Source organism: Apis florea, unplaced genomic scaffold (genome assembly GCF_048593485.1).
Source record: "Apis florea isolate Af1SG1 unplaced genomic scaffold, ASM4859348v1 contig_2350_pilon, whole genome shotgun sequence".
NCBI lineage: Eukaryota > Metazoa > Arthropoda > Insecta > Hymenoptera > Apidae > Apis > Apis florea.
Genome location: NW_028256565.1, coordinates 3,955,730 through 3,983,626, shown reverse-complemented (window position 1 = coordinate 3,983,626; position 27,897 = coordinate 3,955,730). Strand labels below are relative to the sequence as shown.

The following is a 27,897-nucleotide window of genomic DNA, read 5'->3' as shown; positions in this document are numbered from 1 at the left end:
CGTTGGTCGCGCGATCTAATTAAAATTACTGGGCGATAGTTAGCCACGATAGCATCGCTCTATTTAGCGAGTTAACTCGATAATTTGTGTTTTCGGCTGAGTGCCGATCGTTAAAGCATCTGGTTGGGAAACTGTTTCGACGATGAATGGAATTGAGCCGGAGCAGACTGAATCTCAATGTAGCGCTCCATCGTCTCGCACTTGTTGCAACGCGCGTCGCGCACCCCAAGCAGAAAGATAGGATCGACCCACTTCTATAACTCGGCTTTCTGATATACGACTATACCACTCGAGCTCCAAACATCCGTGAGGGATTTATGATAAAGGACCGAGAGGATGGATGATAGGGGTAGGAGGGGTGGAGAGAATAGAGATCGCAGCTATTAAACGACGGTGAATCTTTGATCGAGCAGTCTCGTCATAGTCTTTGTATCCACGTTTCCCGCTGGATAATCGTTTCTCGATTATTTTATATATATATATATATATATACATCGAGACAATTCTCTCGACAAAAGTCTTCTCGCTTCTTTCTCCATCCCGGATCGATTTACCTTGATTAATATAATTAGCGATAATTGTTAAAACACGATCTAGTTTTTTATTTCGTTACTTTTTTCTTGTTTTTCTTTGTTCTTTTTTCCCGTCGAATAACGAAATTTCCACCGATCTCGATAAACGATCCACGATTATTCTTTTTCACGATGAAAATCCCCGAGCTTGAAACCCCCTTGGAGGGTTTTTATCGAGAAACCTTCGGGAAAGCCCCCTTTTTCCGGGGTATCGTTCGAGCTTCGCGATACGCTAACGTATAGGTATGCCTGATAGCCGCGTAAATTGCAGCCCGCGTATCACGCTGCCGTACGTTCGTTCGACGGTCTACTTTACGCTCGACGGGCGAACAGAAATCGATTTCTCGCCCACGAACCTTCTATCCGTGGCGTAGCTCGGGATAGAACAGGTCCGAAACTCGGGTTACCGTATCGGGAGGAAAACGCGTCCTCGTGACTCTTACGATCTCGCTCTATCTCCCGGCCAAACCGTCCAATCTCTCCTCCTCCCCCCTCCCCCCGCCTCCCTCGTTTTCTCGTTTCTTCCACCCGACCTTCTTTTTTTTCTTCTCCTTTTTTTTTTCCCTCTTTTTTATTTTCCTTCACGATCCTTCCCTCTCCTCCTCGTCTTTTCTCCGTTGTTGGCCGCTTCGACCGTGGAGAAGAGTCCCTCGTTACGCCCCGATCTTCGGTTCCAGCCGGTCTTCCCTCTCGCCGTCCGCAATTATTCTCGCCTTTTTCTCTCTCTCTCTCTCTCTCTCCCCACACCGTTCCTCTCCTCTCCTCTCACCGTCGTCCCCTCCCTCCAATTTTCTCCTCGCCGCTCTCTGCCGCCCGATCTATCTATCTATCTATCTATCTATCTATCTATCTATCTCCGTCACCGTCTCCTCATCTTCCGCGCCACGATTTATTATATTTTTACAAGTTTCCACCCTATCGGTGTGTTACGCTCCGCTTCGTTCTCTCCATCCGCGCCGGCAAAGAATTACCGGTTCGGTTCGGTTCGGTTCGAGTTGCCGTCTTATCGATCTTCCCGGTCGCCGTTCAACCGATGGACGACGCATAAGAGGAGGGAAGGTCTGCGGGCTGGATCGTGGAGCCGGGTCGCGATCCTTTTCACGCGGCCTGTTTTTCTCTCCCTACCGGGGCCTTCCTCCACCGAGAACAAAACGGACGTATACCCTCCCTCTCTCTCTCTCTCTCTCTCCCTCTGATCGGTCGTCTCCGCGACCCATCGGTCGTACACAGCCTGCGCGTTAGCTGCTAGGTAGGTGGGTAGATAGGTAGGTAGGTAGGTAGGTAGGTAGGTAGGTAGGTAGGTAGGTAGGTAGGTAGGTAGGTAGGTAGGTAGGTAGGTAGGTAGGTAGGTAGATAGATATCCCGCTTTCTCTCGTGCGCGAGAGTTAACTCCTCGGGTCGTCCGAAGCCCGCGGTCGGTCGGTTGGTCGTGGCACGGCATAGCGTGGCATAGCGTGATATAGCGTGGCGTGGTGTGGCGTGCAGCTATGTATTTACACCAGGGTAGCTTCTCTCTCTCCTCCCTCCCTCCCCCTCCTCCTCCTCCTCCTCCCTCGTCCCCCATCCCTCGCCCTCGCCCCCCCCCCCCTCCTCGCTTTGCTCTCTCGCCCGATGTCCTCCGCTCTTCATCGTGGTGTGGTCACCTTTCTCGGTCCTCTCCTCGCGTCTCCTCCGCCCGCCTTCTCCCTTCCCCCTCTGTTTCGCCCCGTCACTCGGCCTTCTGGTATCTAGTACATAGGGCCGAAGTAGAATCGCGTTTCTCGCTCACCGCTGCCGCCGCCGCTGCCCTTCCAACGCGCTCCCAACGCCTCCCTTCTTCTCTCTTCGCCCACCACCACCACCGCCGTCGCCGCCACCTCCACCATCGCCACCCTCACCCGTCCCGTCGATCCCTCTCTTATCCATCGCTTACGTCGATCGCTTCTTCTCTCCCTCTCCCGTCCTCCTCCTTCTCCCGTAGGGTGAAGGGTGGCTCGCGGCGAGAGAACGAACCCACATCGAGAGAACACGGCGGCGAAGAGAGGACAGGAAGGAAGGAAGGAAGGAAGGAAGGAAAGGCAAGGGTGAACGCGGGGTTATCGAGGGGGGAGGACACGCGCGAAGGAAGGAAGACGGACAGACAGATCGACCGACCGATCGACCGATCGACCGACCGACCGACGGACGAACGGTGTGGAGCGGAGTGGAGGGGTTAGGAGACAGCTGCAGGCCATGCGAGGGTCCGTCGACCAGGCTTGGCCGTTTACCGCGGAATACACAGCGGAGCGAGAGAAACCGGCGGCGAGAAAGGGAGACAGGGTGATGGCCGGGCGAAACGAGGGAGAGCGAGACACGACCTACTTCGCCATTCCCCGTCCCCTGCTCCACCCTCCCCTAACCCCCTCGCCCATCCAGAAACGCGCGGCCGCGTTTCTCTCTCTCCCTCCCTCTCTCTCGCGCGCCTCTCCCGCCTCTCTCCTCGCCTCGTGGAACGCGCTCTCCGCTCGCTCTCCTCTCGCCACGATCTCCCTCGAGCGACCCTTGCCGCGCGCGTACACCGCGCTCTCTCGCCGCCCCCTTCGCCATCGCTTCGACCACCGCGCCATCCCCCTATTAACCTTCTCTCTCTCCGTCTTTCCCTCCACGTCCCCTCTCCCTCCCTTCCGACCCGTATCCCCCTCTGTCCCTTTCCATCGCGTGCAAACGACCGGTTTACCCTCTCGGTCGCCCTCCCTCCGTCTCACCCCGGGATACCTCCGGCCACGGACCCGAACCCTTGGCGCCCCTTTGCTCTTAGCCGCGGATGCGAAACCCGCGGTCCGCTATATATACGGGGGCGAAGCCAACGGTCCAACCTATATATACTACGCCGAACCGAGAGAGCTCTAACCGAGAGAGAGAGAGAGAGAGAGAGAGAGAGGTTCGAGCCAGCTACGGCCAAGTTCCCGTAACTCGCGCTCCGGTAAATTTCCACGGAGACCCTCCTTCCTCCTTCCACCTTCCAAACACACCTTTGCGCCGCTTTTCCTTCCCGTCCTTCCCTCCCGTCCTCCCGCGCTCCAACGTATATAACTCTGTCCCGCCTTCGCCTCCACCTTGGCCAACCATCGCTAGAGGTGATCTTTAACGTTTTTCTTCGCGGAGCTACTTTTTTTCCTTCCTTCCACTCTTTCTTCCTTTCCTTTTCTCGTCCCCCCCCCCCGGGAATGGTTGGCTCTTAGTTTTTCGTATTTCGCGACCGATCGTACGTAGCATCCCCTTCGTAAGTAGCGTCCGGCTTCTCCCATCGTCGACAACCAGCCGGCTACCAGGATTTCCACTTGGCTGCCGATTACGTGGGTGTCCAGGTAGATGTGAGATCGCAGAGATACGCGCGCGGGCGTACGGCACGAGGTAACAACCGCGTGGGCGTCCGATATATGTATACCGGGCGGGGGTGGCCGCTATCGATTTTCCGTTTTAACGAACGAAATTTTCGAAAGCGGTCTTCCCTTCCCCTTCCCCACACCGTCGTCGGGTATACATATATATATATATAAACCCGTCGAGGAAAAGATTTCACCTAGCGGAAAGAAATTCTTCTCCTCCTCCCCTCTCACCCCTTCTCCCTGCCTTTTCCACACCGGAGAGGACCGAGTTCGCGCTAATTCCCCGCTACAAACACCGCGTTCCCCTGAATGACCGCTGCAACAGGGTAGCCGATGTATCTTTCATGTTCGAGCGAGAGAGAGAGAGAGAAAGAGAGAGAGAGTTTCGTCGGAGTGAAACCGAATCAAAGTTTTCAAGAACGGGAAACAAAGTTTGCGAAAGTATGCGGGCCGAGCGATACATACCCGGGCAGGAAGGGAGAAGAAGGAAGGAAAGGTGAAAGTGGAGGAGGAAAGGTGGAAAGACGAGAGAGAGGGGGTGGGGGGAAGAGACGTATATAAAGAGGGAGAACGTTCTGGAATTACTTTGCCGATCCTGTCGAAGGAATCCTAGTCCATGTGCAATTATATCCCTCGCTTTGCGATTAATACGATTTTCACGGGTCGGGGCGTGTGAACGCTCGAACGAGCCGGAGCTAGCGTTGCGCGAAAATTGAAAAGCATCGGGACGCGTTAATCGCGTGTACGCGGAACATCCATTAAAACAGGAGTCAAAACATCTCTCCGTGATTCCAGCTGCCACGTGTATCCTCCCTCCCTACCCCAACCCCCACCCCCACCCCTCCAATCTAACGCGCGACGACCGAAACGAAACACGGAATGGGGGGGAATAATGGGAGTAGAGAGGAAAAATACCGCGGGGGAGGAAGGTAGGGTAGAAAAATAGAGAGGGGGGAAGGGAGAGAGAGAGAGAGAGAGAGAGAGAGAAAACAGTGCCACGCTACAAACAGCGACGGAAACAGAAACAGAAACGCGTAGAGAGAGAGAGAGAGACGAGAGGAGAAAAGAGAGAAAAAGAAGAATCGTTTTACGAGGGGTTGGTGGAAGGAGAAAGAACGAGAGAGAGAGAGAGAGAGAGAGAGAGAGTAGAGCGATACGTAGTGAGTGTGGAGGAACGCGATGGAAAATCCACGTGGAGCCGCGAGAAGAGAGAGGGAGCGCGAGAGAGGCGGCAGACGAAAGAGAGACATCGGGAGATACATTTATGAATTGCCCCATTCACGGAATGCGAATTCTCGCTCGGCAAACTTTAGGGGTCAACGGGTCGGGAACTGTTAGGTAGTTCTCCCATTGCTCGTACATGCGCTCTCCCTCTCGCCCACCCGATCCACCCCCGCGCTTACTCTTGCTAGATATTTCTCTCTCTCTCTCTCTCTCTCCCTCCCTTTCCATCTCTCTCTCTCTCTCTCTCTCTCTGCTCCCATGGATTCCTCGATACATACAGCTGGTGTACCGATATATATCGACCACTCTTTCGAAACTTTTATCCACGTGGTTGCATTAACGAGCATTAAAGAGTTAAGAACTCTTTTCCAACTTTTTTCCTCCCACCACCTCTCTCTCTCTTTCTCTCTCTCTCTCTCTCTCTCCTTCCTTCCTTCCTCTATTTCTCTTTCTCTCCCTTCTCGTTATATACGTTCCTCTACTTTCGATGGTACAGAGAATCGCACGGAGAGAGATGACCCTCGACCGCGTAGGAGGGTGGAAAGTTTATCGCGGAAGATCTCGAAAGAGATCGAGAAAGAGAGAGAAAGGAAGCGAGAAAGAGAGATAGGGATAGAAACGAAGAGGAACGAGGAGGGATAATCGTCGTTGAGAAGTCGCGGACTGTGCCGACCAGGCAACCAGACAGAGTTAGAGTTAAACTGGAAGGCAGAGGGAGGGAGAGCAGCAGGCATTATTCACTTTGCGGGAGTCGCTTCACCGCGGGCGTAATAATTTTCTTTTTTATGAATGAACTTCACTCTCCATGCTCTTTCTTTGCTTCGCCCTACTCTTTTACCCTCCCTCTCTCTCTCTCTCTCTCTCTTCTTCGTTCCGTTCCGTTCGTTTCTCCTGTTCGGCGCCGAGTGTACGCGACACCGGGCATTCGTCTTCGTCAAAGCTGGGGGCCTCCCGTTTCTTGCATCGAGGCTCTTTGACTTTTCCATTCAGGAAAAACGGTATGGTCGATCGAGAGAGAGAGAGAGGAGGGGAAAAAGGATGAAAAATTACACCCTTATTAATCGATAAACGTTCGGTAAATTATCCATATCCAGATAAGAAACGTATCATCGACACTAGTTTAATGGCTCGCATTCGTAAGAGTGCATTTAAGAGAGTGCGTATTATCCGTTATGGAAATAAAGAAAAAAGAAAAAAACGGATCGTTTGTACGGAAGTTGCGTTTATTACACTTTGAAATAGAAGCTTTTAAGCTCGAATTACTGCCAATTCGTGATTTAGCGATACAATAGTCTGCTATAAGAGAAAAGGTCGAGAAATTGTTAATACCTGAGTCACTTCATAGGTAAGGTCGTTTTAAAGGTCGTCTAATTTTGATCATCGTAACGATTATATTTATAATTGCTTTGCGTGTGTGTATATATATATATATTTCGACTTCATGAATGGTGAAAAACTCTCTCAAGTAAAAACGTCCTCGAGATTCGATACTTTATAAAAGTCGTATCATAGGCGTATCATAAAAACGATCGAAAGGGAAACCGAACGTAATACGCATTTCGTTCAAGTTTGTTTTTTCAAAATGTTCTCTCGTATCCGAGAATTTATATCCTTATTTACGACGAGAATCGAGAAAATCGAGGCACGCGTCAAAATACCTTGGAATAAAGACACGTGGTGTACACAGACTCGTGTATTGTAATCTCTTTCTTTTCCCCACGTGACTTGGCCCAGGTCAAAAACTTCCTCCGCTACACTGGGACGAACATTCGGACACAACAAGTTAATCCTTCGCCTTACTTTCTCTCTCTCTCTCTTCTACCTGACCGTATATTTTAACTTGTCCCTGTCCCCGTACCCATAAAAGCGAAACAAAGAAAAACGCGCGAACAAGAGTGATTTAAGTGCTCTATGGAATTATTAATCGTACCCCTGGCCGAGAGACCGAGAATAGTATAAAACCGGCGCGTAATCGTACACTATACAACAGCTCTCCATTATACGCCCTATTAGCTTTTAGTAGATGTCTTTTACCCTCTCTACCCTGCCACGGTATCTGGCGAATTCGTCATATTTTCCCCTAACCGCTTCTCAAAAAAAAAAAAAAAAAAAAAAATAAAAAAAAAAACGAATCGTTTTATCCTCTCACTCGTTCTATTCGTATCGTTGCGAAACGTAAGGTTGATTAATTACTCGATGAAAAGGATGATTCCTGTCCGATAATTGCACAGGAACGTGAAAAGAGAGAGAGAGAGAGAGGAAAAAAAAGATCGAATTTATTAAGCTATTGATATCCGCTATTGGAAAAAGTGGAATTTATTTTAGAGACGAGAAAAAAAATTTTTTTTTTTTTTTCCTCTTGTTACAAATTAATTTCAATACGAATAAACGATAAACTTTTAGAGTCAAGGTATTCTAGAGGGAAAGTGAGCGGGGGAACAACTTTAGTCGAAGCGATATTGTAGTTTTGAAATTTACCTGGCGAGTGAATTGCTATAACTCATCTTAATGATTATTCGACTTAACGGAAAATTTTACAATTCGGTCGATTGTAAAATTTTACAAGGACCGAACAAAAGTGGAAAATATCGAGTACTTTCCCTCGTACTTTCGTGCAACTATAGACACAAACCGACCTGAACGTGACTTAAGCTGGCCCTCGACCGAGGGAAGCGTCGTAAAAGTTCGGGCCTCGATAATAAGGTAGAGGGAGAGGGCTTCGATAATCCGTGTCCGGATAACCGATAGTCGATTCCGTCCACCTAATCCTGCGCCCGTTTCCTTCGAAAACTGCGACTCCTCTGTTTCGACGTTGGTATTCGTCATCGGCCGTCGAACAGTAAACAAGTCTTTCCCCCTCGGAAGACAATCGGTAACCCCGGCCATTGTTCATCCAAGTGTCCAACAATTACACTGCTAATCCTTCGGAATATTCCAATCGCTTTCTCGAACGTTATTCGTTTAAGATGCATTTAAGATTCACACGCACATTCTTTGGTATATTTATTTGATCAATTAAAAAGAAAGGATTTGCCGTAAAAAATATATCGTTATATTTTACAAGATTTTTTTTATAGATTTTTATTTTTTAGAACGCGATATTTCGTGTTGTGTCATTACTTTTAAACAGTGATGCTTTATACGAATCAATCAATGAGAATTTTTGATATGGAAATGAAGATAAGTATAAAAAAAAAAAAAACAATGTTTATTTGATCGATAATCGATGATAAAAGTATCTAATAAAAATGGTAAATATTTACGTTCTAGAGTTAAGGTTATTCTATTTTAATGCAGGGAAAACACTTTCACTGGTTCGGGAGAAAATACATATGGATACGGCAAAGTTACGAGACTTTGAACTTCGTATAGGATTCCGGGTTTCTGGAGCTTGCAAACTTCGAGAGACTTTGCCGCGCAACTTTCCAATGGAGAATAAATCGAAGAAGCACCGTGGAATTTCGAAGTTGCGATTATTTAACCGGCGCGATATCAGAGGAACACTCGCAGTCGTGGAAAGAGATGGAGTTCTTCCTGTTAACCAATACCGGTTGTTTCGTTCTCGAGAAAATACAATGTAACTCTTGCGCTCTAGGGTATTCCCTAATACTAATGAACATTCCATATGGTACGATTTCACGATTAAATATAAGCTTAATATAATTATGCCACACAATCTGTGTAGGCGAAACGATATCAACAAATTATCAATTATCAGCTGTTATGCTTATTTAATGAATATATTTTTAAAAATCCCCAATCTCTTTAAAAATAATCGCAAAAAATAAATTTTTGAAGAATATCTAACCCATATATCTAATGTAATATCTGAACTAAGCTTGTGATCCTAAAAAAAAAAAAGCTTCGTTCAAAACTGTTTAAAATAGTTTACGAAATATGATATTCGATTAAAAGTAAAAGAAACAAAAGAATTAAAAAAAAAGAAAGTTCAATTTTCCACGTATAAGAATTTAAAATTCTCGCGGTTTTCGTGTCTACCAGTAACGAAAATAATCCAGGCCATTTTCTCTGCTCTCATCCGGTACACGCGCATCTTTTTCGCGGAACGATCGCGACCGTTACGTCTGGGACCGGCGAGCGTGTCACGTAGCGCGCACGAACGCAGCCGCTAACGCACACCAACGTGCTTCGGGTCGCGTCGCCTCTGTTAAACCTCTTTTTCCTTCTCTCTCTCTCTCTCTCTCTCTCTCTCTCTCTCTCTCTCTCTCTCTCTCTCTCTGCACAACGCGTACATCCTTCCGCGAAAGGCCGAGCCGCGAGGGAAGCAGGTGAAAATTAATTGTACGGGTTACCGGCTCGAGTGGCAAAGGAGCACACGGGTTTGCCTCGCCACGGTGTTGTCTGTGCGCGGTGCGCAAAGTGCGCCTCGCCGCGTACCCGAGAGGACGTGTCGATCGATTTTGCCCTCTTCTCCCCCCTCGAACCGTCCGTCCATCCGTCCGTCCGTCCGTTCGTCCGACCGTCCTCCTCCTCTTCCTCCTCCTCCTCCTCCTCTTCCTCCACCTCATCCTCTCCCTCCGCCCCCTCCTCATCCTCATCCACCTCTTCCTCCTCCTCCTCCATCTCTCGCCGCTCCTCACTCCTTTCTCTTTCACGCCTTCGTCCTTTCCCCTTTGCGCGACTCTCCGTTCGTTAATCGGCCGCCGTACGTCCGACCGCGTCGTCTCTTTCTCTCTCGACGAGCCACCGATATCGAGATCGATAAGGTGTATCCGGTGACGTCCGCGCGCCACCGCTATCTTTTCGATCTCTGTGCGCGCTCGAAATATTTTCGTAACGCCGTTTAACCTCGATAACGGTACAGACCGCACTCTTGCCTTTCCTACCACCAATTTTATCGATAAACATCGTATGTAGTTTATATATGTACAAACGCGACGATTATGAATACCGAGAATATATATACGAGTACCTAATACGATTGGGAGATTTGTTTGTGTGTGTATATATATATATATATATGTATATACGTATATATTTATAAACGTAATACGTATAAATTTGAAAATGTTTGCTTATTTTTTCCTTATAGGTTAATGATTAGCGTCTTCTCTTTATTCTCCTTTTGGTTCTATCGTTATCGTCATCGATGTTCGACTTTGATTGATCCTCCCTACCCTCTTCATCCCGCCATTCGATTCGAACGGTTCGCCGCGCGTTACGTAAAACGCGAACGCGTTTTTTCCCTCTAACCGGTGCGCGTTCCCCTTTAACGTCCGCTTATCGTGCGCACACCATGTTTTATGTATATGTATGTATGTGTGTGCGTGTGCGCGTGCGAGTGGAAGGAGAGCCCGATATATTTTGGGGTACGATTATTTCTGGAACGAGCGAAAAATCCGTAGTATTCGAGGTATTCCCAGTTTCCCCATCTATGAACGTACAGGTAATATAACGTCGTTTTCGTATTCTCGCTTGGTCGTCATTGTGCGTCCTCCGTCGTGGCCGTGTCGATTCGAGCAAAGTGGGACTCGAAGAAGGCCAAAGCTGGCGTGGCGTTCGAGCGCAAACGTGAGCGTGCGTAGTCTCGCGCGCGCACAAGCGCACAATAATTATCGGCAGGGTAGGGCGACTCGTTCGGCCGCGAAAAAGAAATCGACGTAGGTGCCGGTCGCGCCGGTGTGTCCGAGCGTGTATTTACCACGGTAAATACGCCGCCGGAGGCACGGTAAATTTATCCGCGAATTACCGCGGCGTTCCTCCTTATACACTCGCGGCTCTCTCTAGCTCCGTAACTCTGCCGTCGTTCGCGTACGGATTTTAGGCCGTGCTCATAAATCCGGCTCTTCCCTAGGGGCCGAGCTGTACAGGAGAGGAGGGAAGGTCGGATTTAAGGGTTTTGCCACAGGTTCGGTTCACTCTCTCCCTCTTTCTCTCTCTGTCTTTTTCCTGTTCCATTCCTCTCTGTTCCTCTATATTTTAGAGACGAGAGAGAGATCCTAGAATCGCGGGAAATTAAACGGGCGTTCGGGACACGGGCGAAAAAATCGCGTCGCTCGTAAATTTCACGACGACCAAGCGAGCGGCCAACCGTTCGCCTCACCTCGCCTCGTCTCGCCACTCCTCGCTTTACCTCACCTCGCCTCACTGCGCCAAGCCTCGTTCCCTCGCTGCTGCTGCGAACAGTCGGCCGACCGGAAACTCGGACACGTTGAGTCTCGAAGACGGCGATCGCTTGCGTGTGCACAAGATGTATATATAAGCGAACTAAAAGTATCATGCAACGCGCTAAAGAAAAAATAGATATAAAGTATAGAAAAATCTATATATATATATATCTTTATTCTTTTTCATTGTTATCCTATCTATATCGCATCGCGTGTTCGTAAGGACGAAGAACCTTACTCGTGCTAGACGATGACGACGATGACGACGACGACGACGACGACGACGACGACGACGACGACGACGACGACGACGACGACGACGACGACGACGATGACGACGACGACGAACGACGACGACGACGACGATCACGAAGACGAAGACGACGACGACGATGACGACGACGACGACGATGGGGACGATGGTTGAGAGAACCGGCAAGGGTCGTGGACTTGTAGAGGGGTTTTAGTGGATAAGGGCACGGAGGGGTAAAGAACGAGAGAAGCGCGGTTCGACAGCACACCGTCGATGGAAGGAACATACCGAGGGACGAAAGGAAGAAGAGGACGAGAACGCGAAGGGGCAGGCGGAAGGGCGGCAATGGGACGAGAAACAAGGGGTAGAGGAGTGAAGAGGGGAAAGGGGATCGAGAAGGGACGATAGGTAGCGTAGAAGAGCCAAGAGTATAGGCAAGACGAGAGGCACGATGGGGATAAAGCAAGACGCACATCGCAGCATGGCAAAGCATGGCAAGGCGAGGCACAAGCTGGGCTGCGGCGGAGTTTCACGGGAAGAGCGGGGCGGGCAGAGAGGAAGGGCCGAATGGCGCGGTGCCGTACGGTGAGGGGAAGTCCGGGCAGTGGGGAGAGAGGGGAGGGGGCAGAGAAGACGGCGTCGCGAGTCCGCGGAAAGCCGGCGGCGACCACCACCGCAGTTGAGCGTGACGATTCGTCGCGAGAGCATCGTGCGTTGCTGCTTCTCGCGACAATCCACGTGCGTTTGTCCACGTGCGCTCTCGTGTGTAACGTAGTGTACCGTGCGCACACATCGAAACAGTTAGCTGTGAGCTGTGGAACTGTGTAGATCGTCAACGATCACTACACATAGGCGGTCGACAGGCGAAGAGCGACGCGACGCGACGCGCGCCCCTAAAAGCAGTTATACGCGAGGTAGCCAGCGACGATAGACGCAGCGCACATACAGCGACGGTTCAGTCGAGGTCGATCCACCGTCAGGTGATGATCGTCGGTGGTCACGGTCTTTCATGCGACTATTATTGGGTGATATATTCTATCGGTGAATCTTGGGAATTGAACGCGAGGCGCGCCAGTGTGCTATCTGTTTTGCAATCTGTAGAACACGCGTCATTAAAATATAGTTCAGGAATTATTTGAAATTTTCTTGGATCTTTTCATCGATCTTGTTGATCGTTCACTTCAAGTGAAGAAAAGAAAGTGAATTATAAGAACACAGTGGAAATTGATAAGTGTGTTAGCGTGAGGCTTCTTATGTGCCACGCTTAGCACGATTTATTGAGTGTTTTCAAGAGGACGAAATGCGATTAAGAAGTCGCGCGAAATACGCTGAAGATTATTCTACGAATTCGAACGCTGTGTTTTCGTGGTGCGAGTAACATCGCGTGGAAAACATCGAATATTTATCCATTATCGATTATTTATCGAACGGAAATCAAGAACGACAATTGACTGAGTGAAATTTCGGCAAATCGTCGAAAATTTCACTGTGTTTTTGCAGAATTAATAAAAGGATTTACGGTGTGAAAAAATAATTTTCAACCTGGATCTAAGGACGACAAATCTGAGCATTTACGTGGGCGACCCTGCTCGGGTGTTAGACGTTCGCGAAAAATTGCGTGGTAGGGATCGCAAAGTTAGCAAAATAGATCCTAAAGTGATTGACGAAGGCATCACGACGACGGAGGACGGCGGTTACGAGGATCGTTTGCGGGAAGGCGCGAAAGATAGTCGTCTCGCTGGAATGAGGGGCGAGTCGGCGCGTCCTGGTAAGCGTCCTTTAAGGGCGCTTTCCGCTTCTGAAAAGATGGATGCGATACAGAGAGTTCACGAAGGAGAGAGTAAAGCATCGGTCGCTCGAGATATTGGAGTGCCAGAATCGACATTGCGTGGATGGTGCAAATCCGAACACAAGATCAGGGGCATGGCAAGGAATTCATCAACACCGGATAGCGAGGCCCACTCACCTGCTTCGTCTTCTGGTGCGAATGTTGCAGCTGGTAATTTGGCCGGTGGATCGGCGAATCTGTCAAGCGAGGATGAGGGTCCTTGCGTGAAGAAATCAAAAATAGATCAACAAACGTCGGTAAATAGCGCGGGCACGTCGTTTGTCGGTAGTGATGTTTGCGCCGATACGGATGGTAAACAGGACAACAAGCCGAAGATCGATTATGTAGGATTGATGACCAGCATGGCGGGCATGAGACCCGAAAATAGTTCACTTCTTCTGCAACAGCTGGGCCTGTTGTCCGGCGCCACCGGTACGCTCGCCAAGAATTTGTTGAGCATGTCACCGGCTTTATCACACGGCAGCACCGTCGGTCTCGTCGAGAACGGTCTTCAGTATACAAAGAACACTGCAAACGCGTGTATTACGAACTTGAACAGTTTGAATAGTAGTAACAAGAGGCATAGTATTTCGGCGATTGCGCCAACACAAATGGATTCTGTAGTCGCAAAATCGTGCAGCACACGAAAGAGTCTGCCACCTGCAGCGGAAGCGCCATCGACTCCGGTTCCCGCGTCCCCTAGAAAAACGAACGAGAACAACAGTATTCAAAGATCAACGAACAAGCCTAAAAAGGACAGCAATGTGAACAGCGGCAACAAGAAGGTGGACGAGGCGTTATGGCTATGGCTGACGCAGCAGCAACAGCTGCTCGGTCAACAGTCGGCGAGTTTCAACCCGAGCATCAATCAGCAGGATGGCTCATGGTTCTGGCAATGGTACAAGCAGTGTAGCTTCCCACTGATAACACCGACGCCGCTAGCGCCTAGTCCGGTGGCTAAGAAATCGCCGAGCAAAGCAAGAGCCATGCTTGACAACGTGCTTTGCAATAATAATAACGAGAATGTGAAACGAAGTTTAACCATGGACGAGGAATCCGCTACTGCAGCGGAAGACATCGAGTCAACCGACGTGCCGAGTAGTACAGAAGAAGCGATCGAACACGGCGAGAAGTTTTTCAAATGGTTGGACAAATGTTCTGAACCAGCGGTCACAAGGCTTCAAATCATACAATTCAAATATCTATTGGACAATTTGAAAGCGTGTAGGAAGAAGTCGACTAGCTTGAAACAAAGTAGAAAGTAGGCGAGGAGAGAAGAGACAAGCTGTGATGCTAAATATATATTCTTAGGAAAGAAGAGTGTATTAACCGCGACTCATGAGGTGGAAAAAAATAGGTAGAATCGAACAAAGACAAACAAACAAACAAATGATGAAATAAAGATGGAGAGAAAATAAGAAAAGTTGACTTGTTGTTTCTCTCCTTATACTATTGTACACAATGTACAATTTGTTGATCTCTTATCGTCGAATTCCTTCGTGTTCCATCAAAACGTTTTTTTTTTTTTTTTTTTTTTTTCTTTTCTTTTTTTTTTTCCACTTATTTTTGTTTCTTATTGTTTCGTTCTTGCCGATCCAGAGATTCATGTCCCTCGTGTTTACGATTCGCGCGTGTGTGTGAATGTGTGCGAGAGAAATACGAATGAAAAAAAAATGTGTTGTTCGCCTTTTCCCACCGGATTCTTTATTATATATCATAATTTAAATGAATCAATGCACAATTATGTGTTTTAACCCGCTCCTCGTGTTTTTTTGAATTTAATTCGTTCTTTCTTTCTTTTATTCTTTTTTTGAGTTACCTTAAGACCGAATCAAAATAGGTCATAATGATTTTACATTTTCTTTATTAAAACCTTGTATATAAGTGTATACCAAATTCATGAATGGACTGTTGTAATTAATAATAAAGGTTAAGATGTTCGTAGAGAGGTATTATTATCGATTATACTTTATCATTTGTTAGTATAAGTGCGTGCGTGTGCGCGCGATGGGAAATTTCTTCGCGGTCAGATAAAAATAAAAATAAAAAAAGATTATATAGTCTCGACCGATAGACAATGTTGTGTTTTAAAATTTTTTATCCTGTTACATTATCCTGGACATATACAATCGATAAGGATGTATAATCAAAATCAAGAATCGTGAATCTACGTTATCTACGGTCGAGAATCCATTCATTTTAATTTTGCATTTATATTTTAATTATCGCGCAAATATATTTGAAAAAAAAAATAATAGCTTCATGATATTTAATTATGGACTGCACTTTTTCCCAAACAGTTCTACCTCTCATTTTGTTAGCGAGTTATTTACTTATGGTAAATAATAATAAGATTTAAAATAATATGTGCACGTGACTCGCACGAAACTAAATGGTCCAAAAATAAATTCAAGATGAAAAATGACAAGACGATATTTGTTATATCGATGAGAAATTATATATTATATATATATATATATATAAAGTATATATATATTTAAGGACCTTTGTCGCTTAGCTTTATAAAATAAGATGTTTGACAACAATACGTTTGACTACTTACCATTTTGAGTGGTTTGTCCAGTGGCTCGTACTTAACGTAGTCACTGACAAATTTTCCGCACTCCTGCCACGTGTACAGTTCCGGGTATGGCAGTGTACTTCGTTTGATAGTCGTAGACATAAATTTCTGCACAAAAAAGTGATTTAAACTATAAAGACACTTCCTATCGTGATTTTCTTTTCTTACTCTTAATATTACTTTGTTATAGCAAGATTAGTTCCAAGAAAAAGATTTTTTTTGTCTTTCGTATATTTATTCTTTTTTTCTTTTTTTTCTCTCTCTCTTCATGCGTTACTGTTGTGAAACAAATTCGTTATTGTCGATCCGCCATATTAGTTTTATCGATATATTTGAAAGTCTTTTCGCGAGATTTTCGAAGCATTTATAAGTTTTCCCATTCTCCCTCTTTTTTTTTTTTCCTGAGAAAATCGTTTCATAAAATGATTGTTCCTATCGTGTTCACGTAACGCGCGAAACGTTAGGTACACTGAAAGGAAATAATCTTGCAGTTAGCAATGTATATTTATAAAAACTGACAAATGACAGAAAACCAAAGTGAAGAAAGTACTGTCAAATGATGGTACGTGTAAATAAGACTGTGACCGTGCACTTGCACGCAAAGTGCATAACATATATTGTAGAACATTTGAAGCATGTATGAATAAATGTATAGCGAAGTTTATTTTTATTATTTAGAGTGTAGAAAAGAAAATTTTTTCGGGTGTATTAGAAAGATTCCTATTATACAGTTATATTTCCATTATAGTTGCATTAAATGAAGAACAAGAAATGAATAAGAAAAAATAATGATAATGAGAAACTTAGTCTATCAAGAATGACATTCCTCGTTACAAATACTTTAAACAACTTAAATTTTGAATAACTGATAATTTTTTTTATAACATATTTTAATTTTTATATGGAGAATAATGTCTTTATACAATAAATCGAGAGAAGTATTTATTAAAAGAATAACTAGAAAAAGAAAACAAAATATGAACATATTTACATTAATTTCTTAATTTATCCTTTTTTTTTGAAAATCGAAAAGAAAATCACAAGTAACGAGAAATGATATTTTCTTCATTGAAAGATACTAAATGTAAGAATGTTGATTCTGTTTCGAAGAATATTTCGTTGCAGATGGATTGCGAAATCGGATCATTTCTTTTTTAGTATCGACTATATTTTTTACGACCGTTGTTTCGTTTGTATAAAAGTTAATTATTTAGATAAAAAAGAAAATAATAACGAAACACGTGTTGTAATATGCAGAAAGTGTGTAATGTAAATATATATGATGTTATATATAAATATTGGAGAATCTTTTAAGCTATTATGAGTTTACAATTATGCGTTGATTTTGAGAAACGTTAATAAGAAACATAAACTAATTTCCTATACATTGCTGTTATTCGCCATCTTCAAATATCCAAAAGTTAAAGAACATCATATTAACTTGAGATCATCATGTTATGAGAGTAGCACCAAAAATTAAACCAATGACGAATAGCAATTTGTCATGATTAAAATGAATGATTTTTGCGTTTTTTAGTTCGATTGCGCGGAAGAGTTTTAAATAAATAAGCTAATATTGAAAATTTATTGTAGATGAAAAGAATCGATAAATCGTAAATAACGATCGAGTCTCTCGATTAATCTTTAATTTAATACTTAAAAAATTATTAATTTTAACGAAACGGATAATAAATAAAAAAAGAATTATTTAAACAATTGAAATTTTCATAAAAACCATGATCCACACTTTAATCCAATTGCATAATTTATAATATTAAGTACATTAAGTACATCTTTAATATAATTAATTAGAGAATATAATTAACAAGAAGAATGGAATCGAAAATATCATTATTATCATTTGAATTGGAAAGCTCTATTATTATCCTATTATTAATTTTTTAATTTTATAATATACTTACTTGTATACCACATTCATTTTCACATACTAGCAATAATGGTTTTCTTTTTGGATATTTTACATGAAATTGTTGTCGAAAATTTTCGGCATACCATGCAAGCAACTTTTCTTTATCACTGAGGGTACAATAACTACTTGGAAGTCTTCTTAGGTAAAGATCTTTTGTGTAATCAATTTCTGGCCAGCATAACTTGATCAAACATAGTTCTTGTTGTACTTTTTCTATAAGTTCTTTCGTTATTTTAAGAATACCTTCTTTCGTTAATTTTTCTTCCAATTTATACTCTTCTTCTTCCGCAGAAGTAATAGTTGATATACTTTCATAACTTTCAAATGCAGTCTTTTCATCTTCTTCCATTTTTAGTTGAATGATTTACAACAAAAATAAGGTTAATAACTTAACTTGTTAAGTGTTTACTTGTATCTAAGAATACCAGAATTTAAATTACCCCTAGGAAACTGTTTATTGTCATGGTAACTTAAGAAAACAAGGTGTTTCTTAAATATAATAGTTTCTAAAATACTCGATAGGCGGCAGCATGTTCCGTACCTGTTTAAATTGCGTAAGAATATAATGAACATATCACTCATAACCTTTTTATCATATTATGTACATTGAATAATATGATAAATTAGTAAAACCGTATATAATGCATACAATTTATTGCATTGTATATTATTGTTTTGTATAATTTTTTTTTTGTGATTCAAGAGGGCGTATATTTACAAGAATTCCTCATTATGACATCTGTAAAACGAACTGTAAACAATGGACATATTTCGGTTATGAACAATGTATCGACAATAGGTAAGCTTATGTTCAACTTAAACGTATTTAAATCTTCTTTAGATATTCAGAATATATATATTGTAGCAATAAATTGCATTTTGTACAAAAAGTGGCATGCAATAATAAGCGTCATAATTTTATTAATAAAAGTTGTCACATACATATCATTGGTATAAAACATACGCGTTATTTAAACAAAAATACATACAAGCTGTGAAGACAATGTTCACGATGGTATATATATTTTATTTATAAACTATAAATATAGCAAATTGGATCGATCTTTTCGTATGTAACAAGAGCAATGGAACTGAAACATATAATTACACGAATATATTATATCATTTAAAAGTGATTTTTTAGTTTTTCAAAAAATTTATGCGATTAGGTCTAAAAATTTTTTTAACATTCACGTTCATCATTGAATCAATTCTTTCGCTTATTATAAATCTTCTAACTTGAAGAAAGAACTTCATCCGTATTTCTTTTTTAAATTATCACTCATAAATTACGTCATGGATTTGTGTTTACAAAAGTCGATTGAAACATCGAACCATACCATCACTTAAGAAATAACTTCAATTTGTGTCAGTCGAATCTTGGCGCCATTTTTGAGCTGCCTCTCGTCGGGCATCGGGTACTAATTGTGATTGCATACCACCTAAAACATTACTAGTCGCTTCTGTAGCTAAAATAATTGGCTTCACAACTGTTGGCGGTATTTGTCGTAATACACCTCCTACAGCACCAGAGACTCCTTTTTGTTCATGTTCTTCACTGGCTACGCGAACCAATTGATTTGCTGTTTCTCCTAAACCCTGAAAAACATATTCGAAATTAATTATATATAATTAATTTGATAACATAAAATATGCAGAATTTTTTATAGTTTCAAATATATGCGATATTTTACTTCTTTTACTAGCATATATGCATTAGCCATTCCTTCTCGAATGTCTAATGGTTGACTATATCTTTTCCGACGTCCTTTTTGTCCTTTGTGTTTATGCCTTACGCTAGGTCCAGGACTGACCATATCATAAGCCGTTTCGGCTGTACTTTGTATAGCATGTATCAATCTAGAAGTCAGTTCCAAGGCTGCCATAGCAGTAGACGTCGTAAAACTATTTGCACCTCGTTGTAATCCTCTAATAATCCTACCATCTTTTTGATACTGTTCGATAGGTAACCAGAATAAATCTCTTATTCCTTGAACTATAATAACAAGCAAATCATTTCATTTACAATATAATATATAAAACAATATAGTTTAAGTAAAATATAAACTTACATAATTGAACCAATGAATGCATAGGACCTACGCCACCAAGTAAACTTGGAAGTTGATTTTTCTTTATATCTTGTAACCATTCGGAAAGTAAAAATGTTACTAGTTTATCAAATCCTAGAAGTCCATGTCGATGTGTTAATCTTTTCAGTCTTAATTCGGAGCAATTCAACTGTGCTAGACCCATTAGAAGTCCTGCTAACGGCCCATGAGTCAGATCTACACGTTTTCCATGATAATCTAATCTAACAAGGACTTCAGGAGAAAATATCACACTCCTGTATAAATTAAATAAATCAAATTCTTATATACGATATATCAACAGAATATATTGCTTACGATATATACAATATTTTGTTTTATATTTATTATTTGAATATTACTTATAAATTTATTTTACACTTAAGCAATTAATTTACCTAAAATATATTGGTTGACAATCTTCATGTACTTCAGGCATCGGTTTCACTTTCACATTGTTTTCCTTAATCATCAATTCATCTTCCAAGAGTATTAATAAATTCGGATCTATGGTATCATTCTGCAACGTATTCGTTGGCATTGATGCATTAGGCATGGACTCATTCACACTCATAACTGGTGGATGATGCGTTGGTGTTCCTTGCTTGGATACTGGAGAGGATTGTGGATTATTAGGTACATTACAGTTCTCTTGAGCATGTTTCGTACCATTACCCAATTCATTGAAGAATTCTATCAAAAACAATAAGCTATCCTGATCTATATTTAATCGTAACGGCAGTAGACTGAGTTTCAAACAACATTCTTGAGCACTTAATCTTGGATCTGGTCTAACATGGACCGCTTTCATGGCAAACATATTCGCATGAGACTGTTTCGGTCTCGCTTCACTACTATATTGATACAAGAATTTGTTAATGTGTGAAGATGCTAATCTGTCTCTAATTTCTATTTCGTTTACTAATAGTATTTGTCTTGCTGCTTCTGTTGTATTTTCTGGATAAACTTCGTGTTGAAAGCGCACTTTATTTAATTGAAGCTCCATTAAGATATCATGGCGACGGCCAGGACCTCCCATTATTTGCCAATCTGTTATTTCTTTACATTTTTCACGTGGTGAATTCGGTGCACTTCCAAAATGTATTTCATTTGAATTGGATTTATTGAAAGTTACACCATCCCACCATGGTGATCTGGTTCTGTAAACATAATACAATATATAATGTAATTTCATATAAATTGTTTAACTTACATACAATAAAACGTACTTATCCTGAGATGCGATGTTAGGACGAATCGTATTGTCATTAATAATGACTTGTTTTTTGGATGCTATTGGTGCTTCAAAATCTTTTCCTCCATATATATGCCAGATCAAAGTCATTTCACAAAGAGTGTACCTTAAAATTGGAGCAGGGAAATGTCTTGGTGCTTTAAGTAAATCAGTTTTGCCAAGTGGAACTGAGAAATGATTATCTATTATCCTTAAAGATTCTTGACAAAGCCAACGAATTTCTGGTACGCCATGCCTAGGCATAATTCCTGTACCCGCTTCTTCTCCTAATATACAAAAATCTTCATTTGAATCCTCAGCTTCTGTATCACATTCTGTTTTCGTACATTGCTCAGGATTTTTATACATTTCAGGTACTGCCTGTGAAGCAGGACGAGATTCGTCGGGAAAGAAAAATACTTCTACTTGATTTTCAGTTACTAATGTATTGCCGTCTATATTTGAAGACGTCCCTGTGTCATGCAATTGTATCAATTATTCATAATCGACATTTATTTGAATATTTTAAATCTCTTATATTACTTAATATTACCTTTTATTGTTTCTTCCATTGCTTCTTTCATTAAATTATTAACACGTTCAACTTGACTTTTACTCAAAGTATTAACACACTCATCGCCAAGAAGACTTTCTTCGTCGCCAGAATTTGGTACCGTAATGTTTCCGGTAGTTTCTATGCTTGACGAAAGATCTCCATCATTAGCAAAGTATGTTAATAACTGAATAAGAGCACGTCCAGAATCGGAACATGTTCGAACATGCAATACATTGTTGCTTGCCCTTAAGTCAACTCTAGGTGCACCACCGCACATTTTATCGTTCAACCTTAATGATAATTCGAACAATCCTACGTCCATTACACATACAAAATCCCGTTTTAAATCTACATTTTTTCCTAATTTATTAGATATGAACAAAGCAATATCTTCTGCTATAAAACGTAATGTCGAAGTATTTGTATGCGCTGCAATATTACTGGAAACACTAAAATTACCAAGTGTTACCATCGATCTCAATGGTAAATGAATTGGTCTGAAATAATACAAATTTTTTTTATTATATTATTATGTTTCATAAGTAATATTTAAAAAAATAAAAACCTATAATCAACTGCACAATCCCAAAGATGTAAATGTAATTCCGTTAATATTCCTGGCGCAGAATATCCAGCAACTGGATGATCAGCTACATCCAAACAATCTGTTAATTGCGTAAACCATGATGTACCAGTGTTAAACATTCTATGCCTTAATGTAGCATTTGATATGCCCACTGCCACTCTGAAAGTCTATTTCAAAATAACTTACGATTATTTAATTAAATGATAGCATAATATTTTTATTTGAAATTTTTAAAAAACAAACTTTAATACGGTGCGTTTGATGAGCAGCTTGTATTCTAATAGCAAGTAATACCATATCATCATTATTGTTTGCTCCCATTACATTTAGATCACTTTTATATATAGAATGCTGACAATGTTTGGGAATGTCACTATTAATAGGTCTCAATGAAGGTGGTTGTGAAGGTGTCGTCATTAATCCACAATGATCCAAAGACATTTCTTTTATCATAGCGCAGACATAACTCAAATTTGAATTTCCTTTGTATGCGGTTACCGAAAATATAGTTGCATCATCTAATCGAATTATTAATTCGCCTTGTTGTCCGGGTATAACGTTTTTTACAGAATCACGAGCAGGAGTATACATGCAGAGAAGGCCTTGATCTATATTTAAAAATAGTGCTAAATTGCTCTGACCATTCTTTGATACTTTATTTTGATGTTGCCTATAACTTTTATCGGCTGCAGAATGAAATATACCCTCCTCTGAGTCTGAATCAGAATCATATTGAACTCGACTTTTACATGTGCTAAATCTTAAAATAAAAAATTATATCTTTTTAATGAAATATAAAAGTATTATATTATCTGCTTTTAATACTATTTACCTAGGATAAACAGATTCTTGTAACAAGGTAGATGCCAAATCAAGACCTATATGATTTTCCATGTGTGTACCATACTTTGGTCTTGGCGCTGATGGTTTCCATAAAAAAAGATCAGTGTTGAATCTATTATATAACAATTCATACAAATGTTTAGACGGAATTTGGACGGAAACACATGGAAAACTGATTTCTATTTGTATTCTAGAACTGCGAATGCCTTCATCTATAAATTCTAACATTTCTTCTCGATTTCCTGGTATAATCAACTCTTCGCCTTCTCTATTAAAATAATAAGATTAGATATAATGTTATTTTTCAAAAAGTTAAAAAATATTAATTCAACTAAACCTTTGCTCTGAGTCATCCTTATCACCCTGTGAATGTGGTTTGGAATGAGGTGTATCAGATTCATGAATAATACGTTTCGAGCTGAACGGAGACGGCTGATGTTTAGGCGCATTTTCTAAAGTTTCATCAAAACTAGAATCAGGTTCTCCTTCGGAACTATCTTCTAGTTGATCATTCAAACGTTGTGGATAAATTGTAATAACTATTCTAGCCCAACCAAATCCTTCATTATCTTGTTGACATGTTGCATTATCTTTTTCGTGAGTTGTAACTTTGCCTATGTTCAATGGTATATCTGTTTCCGTTTCTGCATATGAAAATAGTAATTTACGGAACTGAATTTCAAAATGCTTTTTTATAGAATGCGGATGATTCTTGGAAAAAATTTTTTTAGAAAAAATTAAATGCGGGCAAAAATGAATTTGTGCATCTGTCATTTTTAAAATCATATAATCTGTTCTCACAGATCTCTTCCACCACGGTGCCCGATTCATATCGTGTAACGGTCTTAAATCTGGTATTGGAAACCTATTTTTAAATTATTAAAATATTTTATATTCAATTCAATATCTTTATTTTTGTATATATATATATATATATATATATATATATATATATATATATATATATATATATACAATATATATTGTATAAATATATTGTATAAATTACCTTAATTTTATTGTACATTGTGATGAGGATATGTTTATAACAGCAGCAAAATCTGATAAAGTAGGACTTTCTATGGCTTGATAAAATAAAGTTTGTTGATTCTAAAAATGAGATAGTAAAAAAATAATGAAAACTATACATATATGGTAAATAATTATATAACAAAAATTGATAACTTACGGTATTTTTATTATTAACTACAGGATTACAAACGCAAATAGGTTGCGGATTAAGAAGAGCACATATTCTATCTACAATAGTTATATCCACTTCACTTTTGCAAGGTTCCAATTCAATACTAAAAAAAAAAAAAAAAAAAAAATGTGAGACAAAGAGATGTCACATTTATTATATTATATATATATACATACACATACTTACTCAATTTTTGTCTTTGGATTTGCACATTTTACTAATTGTGCATATCCTGTATTTTGAATATCTTCTACGTATTTAAATTTCATTTTAAAATCTGTTTTATTAGTGAAACCAAAATTTGTTGAATTTTCTTTTGGAAAAGTAAGCAATTCTACAAATTCTGATGATGGAGTACTATTTGTTTCAGAATTATTTGAGTCAATTAAACATTCAACAATTTCTAAGCTAGCTAAAGTAAGTGTTCCTGATACAACAGATAATAAACAAACATTTTTTTCTCTTCCTTCAATTACTAATGGTGCAGCAAGTAATCTATAATAAACAAGAATTTAAAAATTAATTATTCTTTAATATTTATATTATACATATACTAATTATAAATACCTAATATGACTTAAATGACAAGCATCCAAGAGTATTTTTGATGCTTTATCGAAATCTTTGTTCCCATATCCCCCAACTGCAAACATTCCTAATTGCTTGAAAAATTCGTCTGCCGAATTTTTCATTTGATATATACTAGAAGATGTTAAACCACCTTCTTCTACACATGTGGTCAGTATGTCTTCATGTAATAGAATTATAGCTATAGAAGATACTCTCACATGAAAATGAGATGTTTCTGCAGATGGGCTATTATCTACACTATGTCTGTGTTTTTGTTGCTTTGGTAAATTCGTTGCAGAATTTTTTAAACTAATACTACTAGATAATATACTCCCATCCATACTAATATTATTGCTTGTAATTGAATCACTCATTGAAGTAGAACCTGGTAATCGCATTGGTAAAAATTCATCTTTGTTATCAGAGTCATCTAAAGATGCTGTTGACCAACCTTGTGTATGCCTTAGATCCTATTAGAAACTTTGATTTAATTTATTATATTTTATTGAAGTTTTATGAACTTTTTGAAAATGTATATATATTTATATATATATATATATACCATAGAACGTAATCCTTGAGATGGATGTATTTGATGAATTAGTTCTCGTTCTACGCGATTAAAATCGCTACCAGCCATAGGCTTTTCAGTACAAGTTCTTGGAGCAACATTACTAACATCTTCTGAATCAGGAGATGCCAATCCATGTCCTAATTCCAATAATACATGTACTTGACGTGGACTTAAAAATGAAGTGAATGATCCTAAGTTTATTTCTAATTCTACCTGAAATAATCAAATCACTTTTATTTTAAGCCAAATATATATTATAATTTAACACTATAATTTTTTTTTAATATTACATGAAGTTATTTATTTTTAATTAATTTTTACCTTTGGCCCTGACACACCTTCTCCTTGTTTTAATTTCAATCTTATTTCTTGTCTACCTGCTAACTTAGCAAACATTATAGGATTTGATTCACTTAAATTATTAATAATATTTCCTTCTGGAGAAGTTTGTATATTTTGAGTACTAGATACTTGCGCAGAAGAGAAATGACAATCTGAATTCTGTAAAAAAAATATTTCAAACAAAATTCTTAGTTTATGTTTTTTTACTAACTTTTAATAAAAGTTACTTTAGACTCTGGCGTAGAACCCCTGCTAGATGTTATAATACTTCTAGAAAAAGTTCTTGCTCGAGATGGGAATTCATCTGTATGGAAAGTCACTCCTTCTAAATAAAATCGTTTTGTTGTGAATGCTGACACAACATATCCTTTTGTTGATTGACTAGGATCTAATGAAGTACTGCTTGGATCTAATCCAGCTTCATCTGAATATTCAAGATTTTTTATACACACTTCTATTGCTACTCCTGTTGAGGAATCCAGTGGCACATGTTCCAAACGTATAACAGTATCTATAAATCTTACTTTTACTCTACATAAAACTAAAAAAGAGATACACATATATAATATATATAATACATATATGTATATAATTTTTAGTTATTTGTACTTATAATGCATTTGTAATAAATTTTTACTTGAATCTATTGTTTGTGCAAACAATTCTACTCCTTCTAATGGCTGTGAATTTCCAGCATATTTAGCATCTTCTTGTAAACATTCTTGTGCAAGTTGCATGCTAGATGTCATAGAACTCCACATAGACTCAAACATTGAAGTTCCACTTTTAACTCTTTGTCTAGGCTGAACTGTTAATCTCAAACTTGTTACTTCCACATAACTAGCTTCACTAAGCAAAGCTGACCATGGTATACTAACAGACATTTCTGATACAAAACCATCAACAAATTCTAATGGAAGTTGTTGTTGCTCTCCTAATTCATTAAGAGCCTATTATGATAAAAAATGCATCATAAATTTCATTTTTTCTATTTTTTTAAATTATTATACATAAAAAAATTATTTTACACATAATTCAGAACAATATGTTTATTTTTTATTTTTCCTAACTGAAGATTAACAAAGAAATTTAAAACAAAGAAAATGATTACCTGTACATCAAGGCTGACATTGGTTACACGACCAGTTCCATTGTATAGATCTACAGTGAGTTGATCTAATGTCAATTTTTCTTCCAAGAATTGACCCAGATATCGTTGTAAAAGATATCTGCAAGCTCGTTTTTTGATCCCTTGAGACCAAGGAATACATCCCAACCAAGACATTTTATACCCACGTTTGACAATCTAATCTATAAAAGACATGGGATTTTTAAAAATAATTTTCTTCATACGTTTTGTATTAGGCCTGTTATTCGGGCACAATGTAAGAAAAACACGTGAATTCCATTTTTCTAACACGTGTCTACTTTGGTGCAATGATCCTTAACACAATACGGTGATTCGGATGTAACGGGGTTCTAGCTGCGTAATATTTTCTTTTGGATACACTACACGCACATGCATATGCACACGCGTATACACATAGAATTCTGACTATCGGACAAACACTGAAATGAAACACTGGTGTCTCATTGACTGAAATCAGCTGACTATGAAAAGAGATGCACTGATGTTTGTGTTTTCCAATAATCTTTCACTTTTCCTGTAGCGACTGAAATTCAATCTATATTTCTATCTTATATGATATAAAAATTTTATTAAGCTAAAGTATATATAGTTTTTATTTATTTATTATAATTTTATTTTTTATTCTTCAGTAACGAATGAAATGATGCATTAAGGTTTGATAAATAAAATTAATCTATATTTGATTTTTTGAATATTATTCATTAAAAGATATTTAAAGAAAATTAATTTTATTCTTTATTATTATTAATACAAATATATTAATAAAATACAAATTATTTTTATTAAAATATTATTATTAATTTTTAAAAATATGCTATAAAAATTTTTAAATGCACATAAATGCATATATGTGTAAAAAAAAGATTTTTATAAAAATGATTTCTT

At 39.9% G+C, this 27,897-nt stretch overlaps 3 protein-coding genes and 1 long non-coding RNA gene across 7 annotated transcripts in view; 2 read left to right on the top strand and 2 right to left on the bottom strand.

The window, feature by feature from the left end:
• Nucleotides 1–18,332, bottom strand: part of LOC100863464 (dynein regulatory complex subunit 7-like) — a 117,980-nt gene extending 99,648 nt beyond the window's left edge. For 3 of the 4 annotated variants that reach the window (XR_015291116.1, XM_086904654.1, XM_086904655.1), the window contains exons 1-2: nucleotides 17,856–18,332; nucleotides 15,916–16,041 (exon numbers count right to left, since the gene is read on the bottom strand). Coding sequence is in view for 3 of the 4 variants with exons in the window: in XM_086904654.1 (XP_086760780.1) it covers nucleotides 15,916–16,041; nucleotides 17,856–18,212 (483 nt within the window). In the remaining variant the exon portion in view is untranslated. The remainder of the gene's footprint in view (nucleotides 1–15,915; nucleotides 16,042–17,855) is intronic. The other variant, XM_086904656.1, reaches the window with a different exon arrangement.
• Nucleotides 12,208–14,775, top strand: dan (protein distal antenna). Its single transcript, XM_086904660.1, has one exon. It carries the CDS (start codon nucleotides 13,268–13,270, stop codon nucleotides 14,615–14,617), a length of 1,350 nt encoding a protein of 449 aa, XP_086760786.1. The 5' UTR covers nucleotides 12,208–13,267; the 3' UTR covers nucleotides 14,618–14,775.
• A 29-nt stretch (nucleotides 18,333–18,361) lies between the features above and the next one.
• On the top strand, nucleotides 18,362–18,999 carry LOC147658127 (uncharacterized). The gene is made up of 2 exons (XR_015291119.1): nucleotides 18,362–18,662; nucleotides 18,729–18,999. It is a non-coding gene; the product is annotated as an uncharacterized LOC147658127 (long non-coding RNA).
• Nucleotides 18,768–27,313, bottom strand: Atg2 (Autophagy-related 2). Its single transcript, XM_003696648.4, has 19 exons — nucleotides 26,974–27,313; nucleotides 26,500–26,812; nucleotides 26,090–26,403; nucleotides 25,842–26,021; nucleotides 25,509–25,733; nucleotides 24,944–25,416; nucleotides 24,563–24,871; nucleotides 24,362–24,479; nucleotides 24,182–24,282; nucleotides 23,510–24,037; nucleotides 23,162–23,440; nucleotides 22,573–23,089; nucleotides 22,309–22,496; nucleotides 21,741–22,240; nucleotides 21,183–21,660; nucleotides 20,352–21,113; nucleotides 19,936–20,210; nucleotides 19,558–19,859; nucleotides 18,768–19,462 (listed from the first exon to the last, which is right to left on the bottom strand). The coding sequence occupies exons 1-19, from the start codon at nucleotides 27,145–27,147 to the stop codon at nucleotides 19,223–19,225; spliced, it is 6,276 nt and encodes a 2,091-aa protein (XP_003696696.1). The 5' UTR covers nucleotides 27,148–27,313; the 3' UTR covers nucleotides 18,768–19,222.
• Nucleotides 27,314–27,897: the final 584 nt, after the last annotated feature.